Source organism: Komagataella phaffii, chromosome 3 (assembly GCF_000027005.1).
Source record: "Komagataella phaffii GS115 chromosome 3, complete sequence".
NCBI lineage: Eukaryota > Fungi > Ascomycota > Pichiomycetes > Pichiales > Pichiaceae > Komagataella > Komagataella phaffii.
The window spans coordinates 1,865,567-1,884,690 of NC_012965.1; the positions used below are offsets into that span (position 1 = coordinate 1,865,567).

A 19,124-nucleotide genomic window follows, 5' to 3' on the forward strand; every position below is an offset into this window, starting at 1 on the left:
ACTTAGTAGCGAGCCCTTCCACTGATGTTTTCTCTTCGTCTGTTAGACTCATCTATCAAAACCCTTCGCGAAATAGTAATACGTAGCACCAAGTTCCCTGACTTTCTTTTCAGTAATTTTCACTATGACTAAACGAGTCCTTTTGATTGATAACTACGATTCCTTCACTTGGAACTTGTACCAGTATCTGTGCCAGGAGGGTGCCCATGTTGATGTGTATAGGAATGACGAGATTACATTGGAGCAAGTCTCTCAACTGAATCCCGATGTTGTCGTCATCTCCCCAGGCCCTGGTCATCCAACAACTGATAGTGGAATTTCAGTAGACGTCATCAAGACATTCAAGGGTAAGATACCTATATTTGGTGTCTGCATGGGCCAGCAATGTATGATTGCAGCTTTCGGAGGTGTGGTAGAGTACGCTGGCGAGATTGTTCATGGGAAGACCAGCCCTATCGCTCATGACGGCAAAGGGCTGTTCCAACATATTCCGGACGGAGTGGTTGTGACGAGATATCACTCACTTGCTGCAGAGTCCAAAAGTTTACCTCCAGTACTAGAGGTCACTGCCAAAACTGATAATGGCATTATTATGGGCATAAGGCACAAAGAATATGTCATTGAAGGTGTACAATTTCACCCAGAAAGTATTTTGACTGAAGAGGGTCACAGGATGGTAAGAAACATGCTGGAATACTCGACAGGTCTTTGGGAAACAAGCACCTCAAAAACTGAGCAGGCTAAAATACCTGAACCCAAGAAGTCTATATTGGATGAGATATTCGCAAAACGAATTCAAGATGTGGAGGCTCAGAAGAAGGTGCCTGGTAAAAGTTTGGAGCATTTGCAAAAATACATTGATTGGGGACTTGCACCCAAACAGATTGATTTCTATCAAAGATTGCAATCCACTATTTCACAAGGCAAGTCTGCAATTTTAGCGGAGATCAAGAGAGCGTCCCCTTCTAAGGGAGATATTGATATTAACGCTAATGCAGCAGAACAGGCTGTCAAGTATGCCACTGCTGGATGTGCTGCCATTAGTGTGCTGACTGAACCCACCTGGTTTAAAGGAAATATTGACGACTTACGATATGCTCGCATTGCCATGGAAGGCATACCCAACAGACCGGCACTTTTGCGAAAGGAGTTTATATTTGATCCCTATCAAATACTGGAAGCCAAGCTAGCCGGGGCAGACACTGTCCTTTTGATTGTGAAAATGCTAAGTGATGAGACTTTGAAGTCTTTGTATAATTTTTCCCTAAGCCTTGGAATGGAACCCTTGGTAGAAGTGAACAATGAAACTGAGTTGAAAAGAGCATTGAAAATTGGAAGCAAGATTATTGGGGTGAACAATAGAAACTTGCACGATTTTGGAGTTGACTTGAACACAACTTCACAGATATCCACATTGATTATTGAAGACGATGGTGTGATTCTTATAGCCCTAAGTGGAATCTTTGGAACCAAGGAGACACTTCACTATCGATCGCAGAATGTTAAGGCATTTTTAATAGGAGAGGCCCTAATGAGAAGCAAAGACGCTTCTAGTTTTGTGAAGGAACTGGTTGAAACAGTCTAGGTTAGATAGTTTCAGAGGATTCTTGCTGATGACGGCAGCCTCACCAGGATGTTGAGTGTGACATAGTTGAGTAGATATTAATTAAAACTACGCATTACGATCATCTTTTGATCCGCAAAGATGACATTGGATGCCAAGCTAGTTGAGTTACGCCTGGATTATCTTTCATCTCTTCCTTACTGGCCATGTTTATGATGCGCGAATACATGTAGTAGATAAAACTGATCAAATCTCAATCCCATCTCATCCCTAGCAGTACCATACATGTCTGGCAGAGTCCTGCAGTTGTTGACAAAACGGTACAAAACACACATTCCGGCGCTTCTCCGAGCTAGAACCCTTCCAGCTACTGATTCGGAAAAGTTCAAAATTCTAAGTGAGCTTGATGCAGTTTTGCGAGATGAATATGACAATTCCACATTCAAGCAATTAGAAGTTCATCACTTCCAAACTATTGATAGAGGATTAAATAAGCTACTGGATAGTAAGCCTGTATCAATCAAACAGTTCACTGCACCAGATAGTGTAGTTGAGCTAGCACAAGGCACTCAAAAGAGCTTGCAACAGAGGTGCCAATCGGTAAGACAGTTAAGCGAGGAACAGGTTCAGCAGTTTGTCAAGTTATGGCTCAGGAAACCAGGTAGAAAAGACAAGCGGTTGGCTTTTGCTGCCGTGTTCAATAAGAATTTGCGAAATTCGTCTGCTATAGAGGCACTGATTTCGCATATCGCTCAAGCCCAAAGGGAGTGTAACATATGGAGAGGTCAGGACTACAACGACGTGGAAGTATCCATGTCAATACGATTGTACAAATGTAGGCGACAACTCAATAACGGTACAAAGGCTGAGTTGGCTGACATTGAGCTAGCTCGTATTTTTGAGACAAGATGGCTGCCATACATGGAGCAAGGCACACTATCAGAATATAGTAAACGCACCGCCATGCGTACCTATTTTGCATTAGACAAGACAAATCAAAACAGACGGAAAGAAAGACTTTCTAGAGTGGTAGATCGCTTGACAGAGCACAACCGTTTCGATGACATATTTGCCCTGTGGCAGGTTGTGCCATTGGATTTGGTCCCTGAACTTGTGACGCTGCTGGCTGGCGTCCACCAGCATAAAAACTGTTACTCACCTTGGCAGGTAGCAATACTGGATGCCATCACTCGACGTAGTAACGATGAAAGAGCCCTTAACTCCCTACGAAGACGCACAGCAGATCTTACTCATCAAATGCATAATCTGCAACCTATATAAGACTTATGTATTAAAGACTAAAAGTCCGGAAATAGATATCCAAACTCATCTTTACCCTGAACACCGTAATCGTATTCGTCTTCTGGATAATGGTCAAATTGAGAACTGTCACCCACTCCTGATGGAATGTTCGGCTCATATGGAGTCTCTATATTTCCATTCAAGAGGTTCTCCCATACAACTTCTTGGAACCAAGCATGGGATTTGATGTCATATGATCCATTTTGAAGGTTCCCTAGTCTATACGTCACATCCTTAGTAATAAGTTTAGTAAGAAGGTCCCGTGAATCCGCTTGGAAAAAAGAATCACCGGGAGGAAATCGCAATTCGCATCTAGTGATGTTCTCATACGTCTTCATAGGTGACTGGTCGTAAAAGGGAGTAGTTCCACTCAACATCTCGTATATGAGGATTCCAAACGACCACCAATCAGCAGCTCTGTTGTATGGTTGCACTGCAATAACTTCAGGGGCGATGTAATCTGGAGTTCCGCAAAGAGTATAAGTTTTCAGTTTGACTTCTTTAGCAAACCCGAAATCTGTTAGTTTGATGTGTCCTGATTTGGTTAACAAAATGTTCTCTGGTTTAAGATCTCGATAAATGATATTATGTGAATGCAAATACTCCAATGCAAGAAATGCTTCAGCTGCATAAAACTTGGCGACTTGGTTTGGGAAGGTTTTGGATTTCCTAAGGAGTGAAAAAAGTTCCCCACCCTCAATATATTCCATCACCAGGAATATGCTCTTAGAGTCCTGAAATGTGCCCCACATACGTGTAATGAAGGGGTGTTGAACCATTGCAAGAATCTTTCGTTCATCGTTGGTATGTTCTATTTGTTTGGCTTTGGCTACTTGACGCTTACGCAATACCTTCATCGCGTAGTAACGCCCATTATGGACGGATCGAACCAAATGCACCCTTCCGAAAGAGCCCGTTCCCAGGGTGCGTACCAGCCTGAAATCATTAATGTTATACTTGTCCTTGGTTACTCTAATCGATGGCTGCTCTGTGGATTCGCTTTCGCCCTGTTCTGTTTGTTCCTGTTCCTGTTGCTGTTGCTGTAGTTCTTTTTGCTGCTGCTCCTCCTTTTCAAGACGAAGCAATTGCCGTATGTGATGCTCCTGTATATACTTCTGTGTCTGAGGATCTTCATTACGATGATGCACAAGTAAATGTTGAAATCTCGAAGTGCTATCTGGTGGCGAGTGTTGCATTGAGTCTGATGGATACTCAGTAGGGTATACTGGAACAATAGGCATGCCGATCATATGTGATTGGGCAGGGGGCGTATTAGATTTTTGCGGCTCGTTGAGCTGCTGTATGGTGTTCAAGTGTACCTGATTATAGTCCATGACAGTAGCGTTGTGGAAGGTCGAAGATGAACTGATTGTTGTTAGAAGGCAGTTTTTTTTTGTTGCGGAGTTGGCGAATGCAGAACGACATAAACAATCTTGGAGGTCGTTAGTACCAAAACTCCCTCGAGTGAGAAAATACAGCTCCGTCGCGAAATAGTTTAAACCATTAGAATTAGCATGTTCCTTGGGGTTTTCTCGTCCCCATTTTTAAGTAGGATCGAGTTTATACTTCTCATCCATCGTCTAATGGGAAACTCTGTATCCACCAAAAGGTCATTGCCTCAAAGGGCAACGAAGGCCGCCACTCAGATCAAACCAGTAAAATTAGCAAAACCAACGAAAACTCCAACAAAGGCACCTACCTCTCAGAAAGATTCATTCGTCAAATTGGCTGAGAATCTTGTGAACAAAGACAATATAAGAGTCAGCACAGAACAATTACCTTTCAACACTAATCATGAAGCTCTGACTTCACTGAGGGCCCGTGCCAAGGATGCTGAGGCCCATCGTGTGGAGGACGAGCAAAACACAGAAAAGGCGCCGAAAAAGAACTACCAAGCAAAGATAACGAATACGCACGAAGGAGGCTTAACTACAATACCACCCAGTCTACTTGCCGATCTGATTCGGGACTGGCATACGTTAACCAACGCTTCAGCCGAAAAGAGTGGTGCTTTTGGAGATTCAAGTATTCACGACTTCGCTCTTAAACACAACTTGAATCAAAGAGTATTGAAAGAAGAAATTGCGCCCGTGCTGAATATTGTAACAGAGCCCAGTTTGAGGATTGAACTACCGAAAAACTATGGCAAGCTGCAAGATGAGAAAGACAATAGCCACGACTTTCGAGTAAGAGATATGAATGATGAGATCAATAAGCTGCGTGCAGCAGAAGAAGAAGAACGCCGAGCTGAACAAAACCGAGCGAAAGAAGCCCAATCTGCAGATTTGGCGGACGTGCTTAATTCAACCCTTGAAAGTGTTCTAGATAACGGTGAGAATGTCCGCTCAACAAGGATTGGGGGCTCTGGTACAGCGGTCGGGTCGACTCCAAGAGAGAGGCACATCAGAAGCCACGATGAAGTCAAACGTCGGCTGTAAAACCATCCATCCCCATTTTAGGCAAAAGAAGAACTATTTCTGTATTCGTGACATGACTCTGCATATTGTCGCGCCATCCAGGCAAATTTCAGCTGCTGTTGCTACCTCCGTGCTGTACATATAATCTAACATATCCCAATTCCATTCAGTCTTCTTATTCACCGCTTAACTAGTTTTCCCCAACTCTCAAACCCAATGACCCTATCAAACAACACCAAGAGAAGAGAAAGTTCCATTACTCCAGATCAACAGAAGCTTATTGAAAAGTACCTCGAAAAGAAGAATGTACATCATCAGAAGAAACTGCAGCATGTAACGCACACTTCTACCAATGTCAACCTATCATCCATCAAATGGAAGAGTTTGCGATTGGAGGACTGCGGTGTTTCAATCCCTGATTCAGGATTACCAGCCAAGATTGCTTATGAATCAATCCACGATAGTTTGAACCTCGATGGAAACCCCACTTTGAACTTGGCCTCGTTTGTTAACACTGGTTACATCAACGATTATAGTGAGCCATTGATTCATGAGAACTTGGTGAAAAACTTGGCTGACAATGATGAGTATCCAGTCATGCTGGAGTTACACGAAAGATGTCTCCAAATGCTTACTGAATTGTGGAACGGTGATTCTAAGAAGAGCATTGGTTCTGCCACTACAGGCTCTTCTGAAGCCATTATGCTTGGGGGACTGGCTATGAAGAAAAATTGGCAAACCAAGAGGCGTGCTGCTGGTAAAAGCACCGAGAAGCCTAACATTATCATGGCTTCCTGTTGCCAAGTTGCGTTAGAGAAGTTTGCCCGATACTTTGAAGTAGACGCTCGTATCATTTCGTGTGACAACAATGACTACATTCTGGACTATGATTTGATATATGATGCTTGTGACGAGAATACCATAGGTATTTTTGTTATTCTTGGATCGACCTATACTGGTGCTTTTGAGGACGTTGCTTTAGTCAATAAAATTTTAGACCGTGTTGAAAAGGAGAAGGGATTCGACATTCCAATCCATGTGGACGGCGCCTCCGGGGCTTTTGTTGCCCCTTTTATCTATCCAGACCTGGAATGGGATTTTAGAGTTCCTCGTGTCAAATCAATCAACACTTCAGGCCACAAGTTTGGACTCGTCACAGCAGGTTTAGGTTGGATTGTTTTCAAAGACAAGGAATGGCTTCCTAAAGACCTTGTTTTTGAATTACGCTATTTGGGTGGTCTAGAATACAGTTTTACTCTAAACTTCTCCCGTCCGGGACACCAAGTCATCCACCAATATTTCAATTTTGTCGCTTTAGGAAAGAATGGATACTCGTCTATTTTTGATACATGCTTAACAAATGCCAGGCTTCTTTCATCCTTTTTGGAAGAGACGAACTACTTCAAGGTGGTATCGAACGTTCATCGTCCTGTGGAAGCGGGCACAACGCCTCACGCTGATGATCACCTTGCTTTTCATCCCAGTTTGCCAGTGGTTTCTTTCCAGTTCAACGAAGAGTTTTCCAAGCAATATCCTGAAATTCCTCAATCAATCATATCCACTTTAATGAGAAACAAGGGTTGGATCATTCCTAATTATCCTCTGCCAAGAACAACTAAACCAGTGAAGGATGATGAGAGAGAAATTCTTCGTGTGGTGGTTAGATACAACTTAACCCTAGAGCTACTTCAGAAGCTGATGAGTGACATAGTGTCCACATTAACTGTTTTGACTAACTCATGCAAGTTGATTAGAGAGTCTTTGAATAACGATGCTTTGGAGGATACAGACATTATTTACGATATGCTTCTAAGTATTGCTTTGGACGGTAGCGAGAATTTGGTCAAGTCGTCAATCAAAGATCATAAACACGCGGGAGCTTGTTAATTAGTGTTTTAAAGTTGTTATGTATACGATGTCATATCATTGTGTAGCCTAATGAAATTAGTGCAATACCTGTGGTGCAGCATGTAAGTACCTTAAATTGAGATCCACCAAAACTTAAACTACTAGCAAACATCTGCAACCCTATAATGGTTAAAAACCCACTTGTTGCAGCAATTAGAACTGCAAACACAAAGTTTGTACGGTTGTTGATGGTATGAGTCTGGAAATATAAGTACCCTAGGTAGGCACCCAATGGCTGTGCTAGTCCACCGACTAATGAAACAATACTGACAGCTTTCAGCCTGGAGTCCAAAGCAAAGAACAGTGGTAAGCACATTGACATTCCTTCGATGTAATTGTGGATGAACATGGATAGGAAGATGGCTACACCCAGTTCGGGGTTAACTTTGGAGGTGGAGTAGAGGATAAATCCTTCAGGGAACTTGTGTAACGTGATAGCCAGCAGTGTTTGCACGCCGATCGAAAGAAGTTTCGAAGTAGGGGTGTTCACATGGTGGTGGTGATGTTCTTCATAGTTGGAAAACACATCTGAGTTTTCCATATCATGTCCAGTTTGAGAATATATTGGGCTGTTGTTAGCAGAGGAATTAGATAAAAGCGGCTCTAGCTCGGCACTCTTGCATTGATCAACAGTGGTATATCCGTGACAGTTACCGTCTAATGGCTGATCTTTGATCTTGGAAAGGGCAATATCTACCAGTGACTTCCGGCTTGAAAGCATTTCCATCGGTCGATGTTGATGTTCATGGTGTTCCGAGTTGTGATCATGGCTGTGATTATTGTGGTGATCGTGGGCACCATGGTCGTCAACTGGATCATTAGCTTCAGTGTCATGGACACAGTGAACAATACTGTCACTTGTGAGGAAGTGGATGATCATGTTAAGAATGCCACAAAACAGCATTCCTAAAACATAGAACAATAGGGTGTACCTTAATGCAAACAACTCGGAGTCCTTAAAATACTGTTGGAAGTATTCTAACGAGCTGGGCAACAACTTGAACATCGATGTGAACATGAGGCATCCAGAACTCAAAGCTAGAGAGCAAGTCAGGAAGTTATTGTTACCCGTAATCTGTAATGGATAACGCTTAGAGAGCCATTTTGGGGTGAGCGCGTTGTAGATACTGTCTAGGTAAACAGTCAAAGCCCCCAGAATCGTTAGTAGAGAGGACAGTAAGACAAATGTCCAGCCGTTATATTGATTCATGACGAAAGTCTTGAGTCGCCTTAAAAGTGTGACTTAGGAAGATCTACAAAGAGGTAAAAATGCGAAGCAGGGTTCCTTCGGCATGCAATAACCACTGTTTCGAGCAACCGGCTCGATGTCAAACCAGGAGAAAAATCTAATTTGAGAGACAAATAGTCCAGCAAGGTAGTTTTAGTTTTACGAGAGAAAAAATCGGATTAAAAAAAAATAGCAAGGGCAAAGTTTGAAACAAAGGAATAACTTCGCAAATAGATGGCATTCTTGAAGAGAAAGCTTGATCAGAAACAATGGGTGTCGTGTGGGCAATTGGTGTGGTCTTATTTGATCTCATGACGCCTCAGAAACGGTAGTTCTACTAAAAACAAACCTCAGACTTTTCTCATCGTAAGATCAGTTGTCCCTATCTGGTTAATCATCCCTGGCAATCACGTTTAATGGTTCCATCACCAACCCTCCAACCATGGAAAAGTTAACAACAAGATCTATTCCTTCCAAGAACGAAGGAATAGTTGAAGAGAGAGGAGATCCAGAGAAACACTGAAAAAAAAGCACTGTGTCGATTTGGTAGAACACGACCTGATCCTGGAATATGTTAAATCCAGCTTCTCGTAAACTACTGTCTTGTCACAACCTCAAACCTAGTCAATTCAACTGCTTTATACATTTAAACATCAATTGCTCCAGAGGCAAGACGCCTTTCAATATCTGCCAACTCTTTTTCACGCTCCTCGAGTTCTTGGCGCTTCCGCAAGAGATCGCTCTGGACCCTCTCTTCAAATACTCTCAACCTTTCTTCCTCTAGTCTAATTTGTTCCTCCCTTGCCAAATAGGAGTCCGCAACCAATGGCTTTGTTACAGCATCAAACTGTGACTGGTCTCGTGAATAACTGATTGGGGATCTGTTGCTGTCAATCAAACCATCCGTTTCATATCGATCGTCGTTCCCTAGGGCCTGGGCTCTGTAATTTTCATAGAGAACTTCATGGGTATATTCTTTGAAGTCATTCAAGTGCGAAATCAGAAGAGTATTGCGCAGCACACTTAGCTCAGAAACGGCGTTATCATCTACATCTACCAGACCCCATGGGTACTCACGAACACGGCGGTGTCCAGTTGCAGGGTCTGCCGAGTCAATAACTTTGTTGCTGCCCATAACAGCAAATGGAACACTGTTATTCAGGTACTGTGCAATTTGGTAACTTTCATAGTCGCTTTCTTTGTCAATTTGGAAAAATTCGTCGTTAAAATCGTAGACTGGGATTCCGTAAAATGTCAAGTCCTCTCTAATCAGACGTTTGTTCAATTGTAACTCAGTTTCTGTCAACGAATCACTCTTGCTGATTACCGGAATCAAATTAACCAACGTACTTAGTTGCTTCATGAGTTCCACGTCAATTTCTCTCAATCCGTGTCCAGTTGCCTCTACCAAATAAAGACAGCAGTGGACTCTTCCATCCTTAAAGCGGGGATTACGCTTCAGTTTACTCTCCTCAATTAAAATTTCGTCATACTGGTGTTTGATATAATTCAGTATTACTTCAAACTGTGATAGGTTTTCCACGCCACGGCCAAAGCCTGGAGTATCAATGATGTTCAACGAGATCCTCACACCTTCGTTATCCTCCAACTCCACATTACTGCGACGCAATTGGAATAAAAATCCCAGAGGTGAGTCAGGATCAAACTCTTGTGGCCCAGGCAGCCTGTTGGCAGAAATGTCAACTATTTGCTGGTCACACAAGCTATTGATAAATGTGGATCTTCCAGATCCGGAACCTCCCACAACCATCACTGAAAAATTGATTGATTTTTTCAAGGTCTTTTTCTTTCTAAGAGCAGCACTGCTCGCAATGTAATCACTCATTGTGTTGTATTCTGGACAGATGTTGACTTGTTGTGGTGCGTGTTTCTCTGAAGATCGTGTTTGAGAGATCGCAGGCATAGACGAAATCGAGCGGGAGCATTCGAGATTGAAAACCCTCGCGAAGGTGTAATCTGGAGGGGACGCGCACCTGCAAGCTCGTTTGATTTATTGATACTAGATATATCTATAACATTTCTACCCACCCCCACCAACCTACACCAGGTCGTTTATAGTCAAGTCCATAGCATGCCATGCTGGTTGTGTAACATCGGGAGCAACAAGAACATGTTTTCTTCGTAGTCTAAATTTAATTGGCTGTCTGTTCGTAACGATCGTCTCCAACTTGTTTTTGACGGAAACCCAATCAATATACAGTTTCTCCAAGTCAGGATACTGAAAAAATCGCAGGATCCAGTCAATTCCAATTGTAATATCAATGTATTGTTCCTGTGATATGGACAGTAACACTTGGTCGGCAATACGAAGGTTCAAGGGGTGTATAAATAGTGACCCCGAGGGAGATGTTTTGTACACCACTTCCATATCTAGAGGGAGAACTTCAACCACTTTGGCTGTCACGAGGAACATTTCATCAGTAACAACGTCATTAAGACCAGAAAAACGATTGGCAAGTTCTGCCACTGTAGGATTCGAAGAGTATGCCCCCGCCGACACCGGTAATGCCTTTGTACTGGATCTTTCATCTGTAAAGGAATCATTTGACGTCCTTGATCGTTTTGATATGAAAAGGGAATCTTCTCTTGATAAAGAGCATGGTGAAGATGAGTACATCATCTTCATATCTCTGGTTTTGTCTGATCCCAACCCATTTTCTACTGCTTTTGGTCTCCAGCTTATCTTCTCCTCAGAATTTAGTAGGCGATCCAGACGGACCTTTTCCAACTGATATAGCTTTAAACAGTCTCTTCTCATTCTTCCAATGAAAGCTGAATAAAGAAAGAGATCATGAGCTCCCAGACTATACAGATCATCTACGTACCACATGGACGAGATTCTAACAGTTTCGGTTGTAGAATTTCTCACCACAGTGACTTGACCTTTAAACCCCACGATACGGGCTTTATCAGCAACTTCCAACAGAGAATTTAAAGAATATTTGGTATCCATGGGAGGATTCACTGGGATGTCATCATCTCCTAACAGAGGGTCCACTCCGCTGAAAAATCTATCTAGGACGTCCTGGAAGATGTAACATCTCAAAACTTTTTTGACGTCAAACTCATAGCCCAGCTTTCTAACAGCAATTTGATCAGGACATGGATCAATATGAGGTGCAATCTCTGAAAAATCTGTTAAGTAGATACGTCCCGGGTACTTTGGTGACGTTGGCGGATACATCCCGACCAGGAGCGCTATTGACGTAAACATGACTTTCTTCCCAGGACCAGCCTCTGGAATTTCATTTAATGCAACACTGACATTCATCGTTGAGCGTAGTAAACTCTGCGTCTGGCCAAATTCAAAGCAGGGCTCAATGGCTCAAGAAATCTGTCACAAAACAGCTGGTAGGGCTATTTAAATCAGTAAGTGGTTTGGGGCTCAGAATTTAATTTCTTGATAAAAGTCGCGTTTGAAGTTTACGTGCTCAAGAAGCATATACTCATGCACTAATAATTTACAATAGAATCTAGTCTAATTTACAAAGCCAATTGCTTGGTCAACCGTGATATGGTTCTCTTATCAGCCAGGCCATGGTGTACGATGGCACCAGCAACCCTGTGCAAGTTGGTAGATCGAATGAGGTTGGGGGGTAATAATCCTCCTAATGACGCGCTCAGGCGTTGTAATTTGTCTAGGCATGCTTTGACATCCTGATTATGCGGTGGGGTATCGCCTAAAAAGTTCTTCTGCAGTGTGACTCTGATTTTCAGTAATTGGGGTCTAAGTGTAGCCGTTTGTTTGACCAATGCTGGAGCTGAAGGTACGTTCTCAATAACTTCCAAGTACTCCTCCAAACCATCAGGCGAGTCGTTACCTTCCTCGATTCCCCAATCAGAGTCAAATTTGGGAGCAGGAGGTTTTGCAGGTTTCTTCTTTGGGGGAGGTGGAGGCGGTGGAGCTTGACGCTTGGACCGAGCCTTCGTTTCTTTGGCTGTCTTAGCTTTTGTTGAACGTTTAGATGTTGGTTTTGTTACTTTCGATTTAGCCCTAGTAGATCTGGCTCTAGTCGTTCTAGCTGGCTTTGCGGCAGTTTTGGTGGCTGCCCTGGCACGGCTTCTTCTCCTTGGAGGTTCATCTTCAGTATCGAGTGATTCTACATCGTCATCCTCATCATCAACTTCAACCAAATCAGAGGTTCCTGCTTCACCACCTTCCACCACGTCAAAATCTGGGTCTTCATCGTCTCCTTGCTTGTAGCTTCCGTACTTGACGAAATCATCCAGAGAAGGAGGATCGCTAGCTAATTGGTACGCCCAAAACAAGATCTTATTGGTGATTCGTGGTTTATTCAAAAAAGTATCGATCTCATCCTTGGTTAGCTCCAAAATGTCGGCGGGAGAACACCACATGTAGTTATCGTCCTGGAAAAACCTTGTGCAGATCATGTCTTCTTCATACGGAGATGCTTGACGCGTTCGTTTCCTGTTGGCTAATCTAGTAGGTTTTGCCTCAAGTATTGGCTTTGGGATCTTCTCAGGCGATATCACCATGGACGGCCATGCTGGATATCCCTTCAGCTTGGCTAACACCACCGAGCCAGGAGGGAACATTTCATAGATGGATGTCGACATGGACCTTGATTGGTGTATGAAAGAGTTTCAGAGGAGAAAACAATCTGAACATGATTCAGCATTCGCTCGCGAGATTCTAGGGCCAATCTGCCTAGCATCTCCTTCTAGAAGAACAACCCAACTAAAGAATGCTTGCGTACATGACAGGTACCGCAAATAACTTGCCAACCTAACTACCAAAACACTGTTGATTCTTATACCTTCACTCTTAATATAAACTATACAATCAGTAGTATGGGTGGTATACAGCCGACCCATCAGGATTCAAGTAAGGAACTTGGCCGCCAGATTGACCAGCACCTTGAGGGCCCCCCACAGGTCCCCCTACAGGTCCTCCGACAGGTCCTCCAGCATTCTCATTCCCACCACCAGAGCCATGTGGGTGATTTCCAGCAGCAACAGCTACAGCAGCTGCCGCAGCAGGATGGGCATAGTTAGGTGCACCATGTTGCTGGTGACCATGGCCTCCGTCTAAAACATCGCCTTGGTTAGGCGTAGCAGACCCTTCGCCATGGCCTGGGCCAGAGGATCCTTGAGATTGTCCTGGAACATCATTGGAATCACCCAATGGCCCTCGAGGGTCAAGTTGGCTCGGGTCGTCCGAGGCATTCAAACAGTTCTGAATCAAGTTCTTCCCCTCTGGACGAGTCACCAAAGGTTGCAACTTGGGAGTAGTGAAAGTGTAGACCAGTCCAGTCTCTGAAACCACCAACAGCAATACCTGTGTCCCTGTGAGTACTGAAAGCTCGTAGGCCTTTTTCATCACACCACGCTTTCTCTTGGAGAAGGTAATGTGACGACGACTCTTATCCTGAATGAATTTGATCTCAATCTTACGGCGTTCCCTCGGCGTCCTAGAAGAGCCAGGTTCACCATCGTCGTCATCATCAAGATCGTCGTTTATGGTACGGTTCTCTGTTCGAAGAGTACTGGCATTATCATTACTGTTGTTGTTATTGTTGTTGTTGTTGTCGTCGTTGGGGTTTGCACCTGACTCAGCACCAGCAGAGACAGGGTTGCCTTGAGATTCTTGCTTTAAAGAGCTGTCTGACATGCTAAATGAATGCGGGTTAGTGTTTGATGGATTACCCAATTGGGATTGATGTTTGGGGACTTACCTTATTGAGTGAGTCCTACTTTTTTGCAGCTTGTAAGAACACAAAATTAGGAAGTTGAGGGTGTTGCGGACTACCCGAAGCGATAGAATATGGGTCGGTACACGACAGAAAGTCGTTGCAGCCAAAGCCGAGCGTGCGCGCACGTTGCACCAATTTGATGCAAATGATGCGACGAGAGGGGGAAATAAGAGCAGAAACGAGGGAAAGAAAGATAACTACAACTCCATTCGTCACCGAACTGAGGAAAAATTAGGGTATTCCTGTATTAAAATGTGAGAGTGATAACCATCCTATAACAACTTCGTTTATGACAGATTCTTGGGGGGGTTTGTTTGGTGATACATCTTTGGTCTAGTAATTTTCTTCGTCCATGCTCAGTTCTTTCTCTTCTTGTACCACTTCATGCCCAGGATAACTGCGATAATTACCCCGATAATGAAAAGTAGACAAAAGACTAAAATAACACCAGCTGGAAGCATTTTAATGAAAACTTTTCTGAAAGATTAAAAGACCAAAGGATGATACACGAAGAAAAGAGAAAAAAGATGTTCCAGTTGGGGAAATGATTGTTTATATAGCTTTCGGCATAGTGCTGCGCAGTTTAATTTCGAGATGTTGGACTAATCGGGAAGGATATTTCGAAATCTCCATCAGTAGTAAACATAATGCCTCGGTAATTAGTCGATTTCGGGGGGCTTTTTAAACCGGTAAAAGGCTGAAGTACCTCTTGGTGTAGGAGCTGAGTATGACGGTCTACTTATTTGGTAGTTTCTGGTCCAGTTTTATCCAATCTCTGTGATCTTTGTGATATTCTTCCCCTGGTATGCGTGTTACCCGGAATTCCCATTCTGGTGGACGCTGAAATCGTAAATTACCGCAACTCAGCACTTGTCGCACCGGGTAACATCCAACCACTATTGTTCAAGCCAAAGCTGTTGTACAAGTTGGGATTGTGATTGGTAGTTCGATGCCTGCCCGTTGAGTCACTGCATGAGAATCAATTACCTCATTTGAAAACTGCATTCGATATCTTGTACTTTGGTTAACTCATGGCTCTTGCATTACGTCGCTTGAACTACAGTCGTCGTCAGCGTTGTTTACCTCTGGACGAAATCGATGGTGAAATGCTACATAGGGAATGTTGTTCTTAGCAAGAAATTCTCTTTTTTTCCTACCAGGGTTCTCGTTCCAAGTGTCTTTTTTTCCCCGTGGGACTTCCCTCCCAATGGCCCCCTCCAACAGAGTTCCTTCTCATCTATCTTCTGAATATTTTTTTTCACTCCTATTATTTCTTGTCCATACTGAAGCTCCACAATCCCTTGTTTAAACCCCTGGGATCTAAAGCACGTCTTGCAGCCCGTTATTACAGCTCCAAACGCTCGTTCACCGGTCCCAAGATGTTCGAAATTACCACTGTGGCCCACCCAAACGACGATCTTAACCATCCTCTGATCGTGGTTGAGGAGAAGATAAACTCCAAAAAGTTCTTCATTGGATCAGTTACAGAAGGTATTCAGAGAACGGTCAATGAGAGGAAAATCAAGCTGCCGAAGACGGAAAGTGTTTTTCTAACGGGAAAGTTGAGTTGGAACAGAATCGGTGGTCTTCCAGGGTTTCTCTTGACTGTTTTCGATCAAAAGTCCAGGGACAGTTTCTTCATAGTATACGGTAACCCTCTGCTTAAATACGTGATTGCCACGTGGAGGTACTTCATTTTTAGAGTAGGCATGAACCTGGATGTCAAAATTGTTCAAGACCAGGAGGAAGAGTTGATTACTGACTCATTCAAAGCTAATGTGATTAATATCAGTCCTGCGAAACCAAAAGCTACAAACAACGTTTCCACGTCACTTCTGGATGCAATAATTTCCCACATATTCCCGCTCAATATCAACCTGAATAATTATTCTGAAAACAGAAAAAACTTTGATCGTATATCCCAAGTCAAGTTGCCCACAGTTGATGGTTTGAGTAACTCCTTTTCCACTAATTATCTTATAGACTTCCATCCCGTAAGAGGAAAATTCAATGTCAAGAAAGCTATCGAGCTTGGGGTTCCTAAAGGTAAGACGTTTGCCCAACTAACTAAAGGAGAAGATGTCCTTTTACCAGATGGAGTAACAGTTGTAAAATCATCTGACGTTGTGGAAGAGTCCAAAAGCTTCCCAAAACTGTTAGTGCTGGATATTCCTTCTGACGAGTATCTCGAGCCAACATTGCATAATCCGTTGATAGTCTCATCCTCCCAGGATATCGGAATAGTATACATTTTCCTGAATGAAAAGTGTAACCTAAGTCGAATTCATCCAATACTGTTGAACTATTTCAATGCCAATTCTCATTGCCAATTTGTTGTTTCACACAAAGACATAACCAATAATCTTATAAACTTCACAGGAGCATCGTTAGTATCACTGAAACTCAAGGCTTTGTTTCCAAATTTTTTTCAACTGCCTTATTCATCACTTTCAAACGGCACTCCGTTCAACGAAAAATTCGCATCTAATGTTCACATACTTAATACTCGGTCTTGCCCTGTTGTGTTGAAGCCTGGTAGTCCTGATGCTGTTATCGTTGAAAACTCTTTGGAATCAGTCAACCAGTTCTGGAAGGCTCGTTTCGATGAGTCGTTACTAGACACATTTGGTATATCATTTGACAGCATTGAACCATATATTAACGACAATAAGCTAGTCACCAGTGGCTCCCTTTCGGACTCAGAAACGTTAAAGGATAAAGTTCAAGTGGTTACTTTGGGTACAGGGTCGTCACTGCCATCCAAGTACCGAAATGTTATTTCTACTGTTCTGAGGGTTCCTTACACTCAAGATGGCAAGCTACAATACAGATCCATTATAATGGACGGAGGAGAGAATACAATTGGTTCTATTAAAAGGATATATGGGCCGGATTACCCCAAATTCTTCAAAGAACTACAATGCATTTATTTGAGTCATCTACATGCCGACCATCATCTCGGTATCATTTCTCTGATCGAAGAACGATTTAAACACAATAATACAGACTTATACCTCATTATTCCCTGGCAATATGAGACTTTCCTAAAAGAGTGGTCCCGACTGCCCAATCAAGATGACCTGCCAGATTTGAGTAGGCTGAAGATATTCAGCTGTGAGCAGTTCCACACAAACCCGCACCCTTCGTTGGAACAGGTCAGCTTTGAACAAATGATAAATGCTAAGCAAACAATCACACCGAAGAAGATCCCCCTGCAGCGTATTTCCACAGAAACCATGTTCAAAGACCTTGGTCTGACAGGCATTCAGACCTGCAGTGCCATTCATTGTGAATGGGCCTACTCAGTGGGTTTTACATTTGATATTGGCGGAGACGCCTTCAAAGTCAGCTACTCAGGGGACACCAGGCCAAACCACCGTTTTGCTTTCGAGATTGGTAAGAATAGTGATCTTCTAATCCATGAAGCGACCCTTGAGGATGAACTAATGGAAGATGCGCTAAGCAAGAGACACTCTACTATTTCAGAGGCAATATATGTTTCGATGCTTATGACCGCACGCAAGCTGATTCTCACGCATTTCTCGCAGCGCTATCCCAAGCTGCCTGATATGGATTCTCTGAAGAAAGTCTGGACGTTTATTGACGGAAACTACGATGAGAACCTAGAGCTATTCCAGAAATCTTACGTCTTCAAAAAATTCCAGCTGGATGCACAACAACGTTTCAACGCCAAGCAAATGGGGATACTGTACGCCTTTGACAACATGGTGATCAATTACAATGAAATAGACCAACAGTTGCAACAGATCGACGCATTTGGAAGAGAAAGACTGGAACTACTATTCAGTTCGAAAGAGAAAGAGCTCTAATAAGAGGCTATTATTAATTAATCTAGTGTTACATGAGGTATATCTGTTATGCAATTGTTTGTCGTGATGCTGGTTCTGTATTATACCAAATCTTTCAATCTGCCCTTCAAACAATAAGGGCACATCATATGCTTGCATCTATCACAATCATACCGTATTGAGACTGATTGAAAGTGGTTTAAAAGTTCTGTTCTATTGTCTTTGAGCTCGTGGGCTACAGTTAGATCCCCAAAGGATTTGCCACACGAGCAGCAATACCACTGAATTATGTGGTTCATCTTCTTATGTTCATCCGCATGATCCGCGCTACACGCCGTAGGCTCTGACTTCTTCCTATGATGCTGTCTCTCAAAATAGTTATTGACGGAAGAGCCCAGGCTCAATGGAGAGACGATTATGTCGGAGCCCCTGGGCGATATTTCATTTAAATACTGCATTGTAGCAATCTGATACTGTGTATCCTTATTGAGAGAATCCAGCTCGTCAACTTCGGAATTGGTAGAAACAGGTGAATATCCGACGGGCGTAGCTAATTTGGAGGAGTTCCTACTGTCCTTTATGTCTAGCCGCAGGCTCCTGACCGCAGCAGTATCAACCTTATCCCTAAGATCCATACCTTCAAGTCAATGCTTAGTAGCAAAATGTAAACGGCGGGCGACAACAGAAATGCGTATCCATGGGAAGATGCGCGTTAAATAACCTGAGTTCACATTTTCAGTTGCTAGCTCGAGACCGAAATTTTCAGGCTGACGTAACTACATGTTCTGGAACATCTCTGAGTATTGTTTGGTTCTTTTTTTTTCGTGCACCGCAGGATACCATGGAAACTGCCTTACTCCTTTTTCACATATTCTAAAAATGGGACGACTGCTGGCTAGTTTCTGTAGCCAAACGGGCAGACGAGACAAAAAGTCAGTTTACTTGTGGACATTACAGTAGTCACACTTGGAAGTCTAGAGGCCAGCAATCTCTCAACACTCACCTAGCCATACAATTTTTAGCCGAGAGAAGTTTTTGAAGCACCTGTTGACTCACGATCGTCAGATAATTTTAGTCTCGACATCTATTTTTTTGAGTAAAAGTACTGTTGCTTAAGCAGTCGGATTTGGTTGTGCTCTGTATGACGCATGCAGGCTGCCC

General features: G+C 43.1%; 12 protein-coding genes across 12 annotated transcripts; 5 read left to right on the forward strand and 7 right to left on the reverse strand.

The window, feature by feature from the left end:
• Positions 1–124: 124 nt before the first annotated feature.
• Positions 125–1,585, forward strand: PAS_chr3_0962 (Bifunctional enzyme exhibiting indole-3-glycerol-phosphate synthase and anthranilate synthase activi; the record flags this gene model as incomplete). Its single annotated transcript, XM_002493157.1, has 1 exon — positions 125–1,585. The coding sequence occupies one exon, from the start codon at positions 125–127 to the stop codon at positions 1,583–1,585; it is 1,461 nt and encodes a 486-aa protein (XP_002493202.1).
• A 264-nt stretch (positions 1,586–1,849) lies between these two features.
• On the forward strand, positions 1,850–2,845 carry PAS_chr3_0963 (Hypothetical protein; the record flags this gene model as incomplete). Its single annotated transcript, XM_002493158.1, has 1 exon — positions 1,850–2,845. One exon carries the CDS (start codon positions 1,850–1,852, stop codon positions 2,843–2,845), a length of 996 nt encoding a protein of 331 aa, XP_002493203.1.
• Positions 2,846–2,862: 17 nt separating this feature from the next.
• On the reverse strand, positions 2,863–4,200 carry PAS_chr3_0964 (cAMP-dependent protein kinase catalytic subunit; the record flags this gene model as incomplete). Its single annotated transcript, XM_002493159.1, has 1 exon — positions 2,863–4,200. One exon carries the CDS (start codon positions 4,198–4,200, stop codon positions 2,863–2,865), a length of 1,338 nt encoding a protein of 445 aa, XP_002493204.1.
• Positions 4,201–4,380: 180 nt separating this feature from the next.
• On the forward strand, positions 4,381–5,304 carry PAS_chr3_1243 (uncharacterized protein; the record flags this gene model as incomplete). Its single annotated transcript, XM_002493160.1, has 1 exon — positions 4,381–5,304. The coding sequence occupies one exon, from the start codon at positions 4,381–4,383 to the stop codon at positions 5,302–5,304; it is 924 nt and encodes a 307-aa protein (XP_002493205.1).
• Positions 5,305–5,499: 195 nt separating this feature from the next.
• PAS_chr3_0965 (Glutamate decarboxylase, converts glutamate into gamma-aminobutyric acid (GABA)) lies at positions 5,500–7,170 on the forward strand (the record flags this gene model as incomplete). Its single annotated transcript, XM_002493161.1, has 1 exon — positions 5,500–7,170. One exon carries the CDS (start codon positions 5,500–5,502, stop codon positions 7,168–7,170), a length of 1,671 nt encoding a protein of 556 aa, XP_002493206.1.
• A 31-nt stretch (positions 7,171–7,201) lies between these two features.
• PAS_chr3_0966 (Vacuolar membrane zinc transporter) lies at positions 7,202–8,401 on the reverse strand (the record flags this gene model as incomplete). Its single annotated transcript, XM_002493162.1, has 1 exon — positions 7,202–8,401. The coding sequence occupies one exon, from the start codon at positions 8,399–8,401 to the stop codon at positions 7,202–7,204; it is 1,200 nt and encodes a 399-aa protein (XP_002493207.1).
• Positions 8,402–9,065: 664 nt separating this feature from the next.
• PAS_chr3_0967 (Component of the septin ring of the mother-bud neck that is required for cytokinesis) lies at positions 9,066–10,265 on the reverse strand (the record flags this gene model as incomplete). Its single annotated transcript, XM_002493163.1, has 1 exon — positions 9,066–10,265. The coding sequence occupies one exon, from the start codon at positions 10,263–10,265 to the stop codon at positions 9,066–9,068; it is 1,200 nt and encodes a 399-aa protein (XP_002493208.1).
• A 213-nt stretch (positions 10,266–10,478) lies between these two features.
• On the reverse strand, positions 10,479–11,711 carry PAS_chr3_1244 (uncharacterized protein; the record flags this gene model as incomplete). The annotated part of the gene is made up of 1 exon (XM_002493164.1): positions 10,479–11,711. One exon carries the CDS (start codon positions 11,709–11,711, stop codon positions 10,479–10,481), a length of 1,233 nt encoding a protein of 410 aa, XP_002493209.1.
• Positions 11,712–11,923: 212 nt separating this feature from the next.
• On the reverse strand, positions 11,924–13,018 carry PAS_chr3_1245 (uncharacterized protein; the record flags this gene model as incomplete). Its single annotated transcript, XM_002493165.1, has 1 exon — positions 11,924–13,018. The coding sequence occupies one exon, from the start codon at positions 13,016–13,018 to the stop codon at positions 11,924–11,926; it is 1,095 nt and encodes a 364-aa protein (XP_002493210.1).
• A 226-nt stretch (positions 13,019–13,244) lies between these two features.
• Positions 13,245–14,072, reverse strand: PAS_chr3_0968 (Transcription factor involved in cell-type-specific transcription and pheromone response; the record flags this gene model as incomplete). Its single annotated transcript, XM_002493166.1, has 1 exon — positions 13,245–14,072. The coding sequence occupies one exon, from the start codon at positions 14,070–14,072 to the stop codon at positions 13,245–13,247; it is 828 nt and encodes a 275-aa protein (XP_002493211.1).
• Positions 14,073–15,533: 1,461 nt separating this feature from the next.
• Positions 15,534–17,984, forward strand: PAS_chr3_0969 (tRNase Z, involved in RNA processing; the record flags this gene model as incomplete). The annotated part of the gene is made up of 1 exon (XM_002493167.1): positions 15,534–17,984. The coding sequence occupies one exon, from the start codon at positions 15,534–15,536 to the stop codon at positions 17,982–17,984; it is 2,451 nt and encodes an 816-aa protein (XP_002493212.1).
• An 80-nt stretch (positions 17,985–18,064) lies between these two features.
• PAS_chr3_0970 (Hypothetical protein) lies at positions 18,065–18,598 on the reverse strand (the record flags this gene model as incomplete). The annotated part of the gene is made up of 1 exon (XM_002493168.1): positions 18,065–18,598. The coding sequence occupies one exon, from the start codon at positions 18,596–18,598 to the stop codon at positions 18,065–18,067; it is 534 nt and encodes a 177-aa protein (XP_002493213.1).
• Positions 18,599–19,124: the final 526 nt, after the last annotated feature.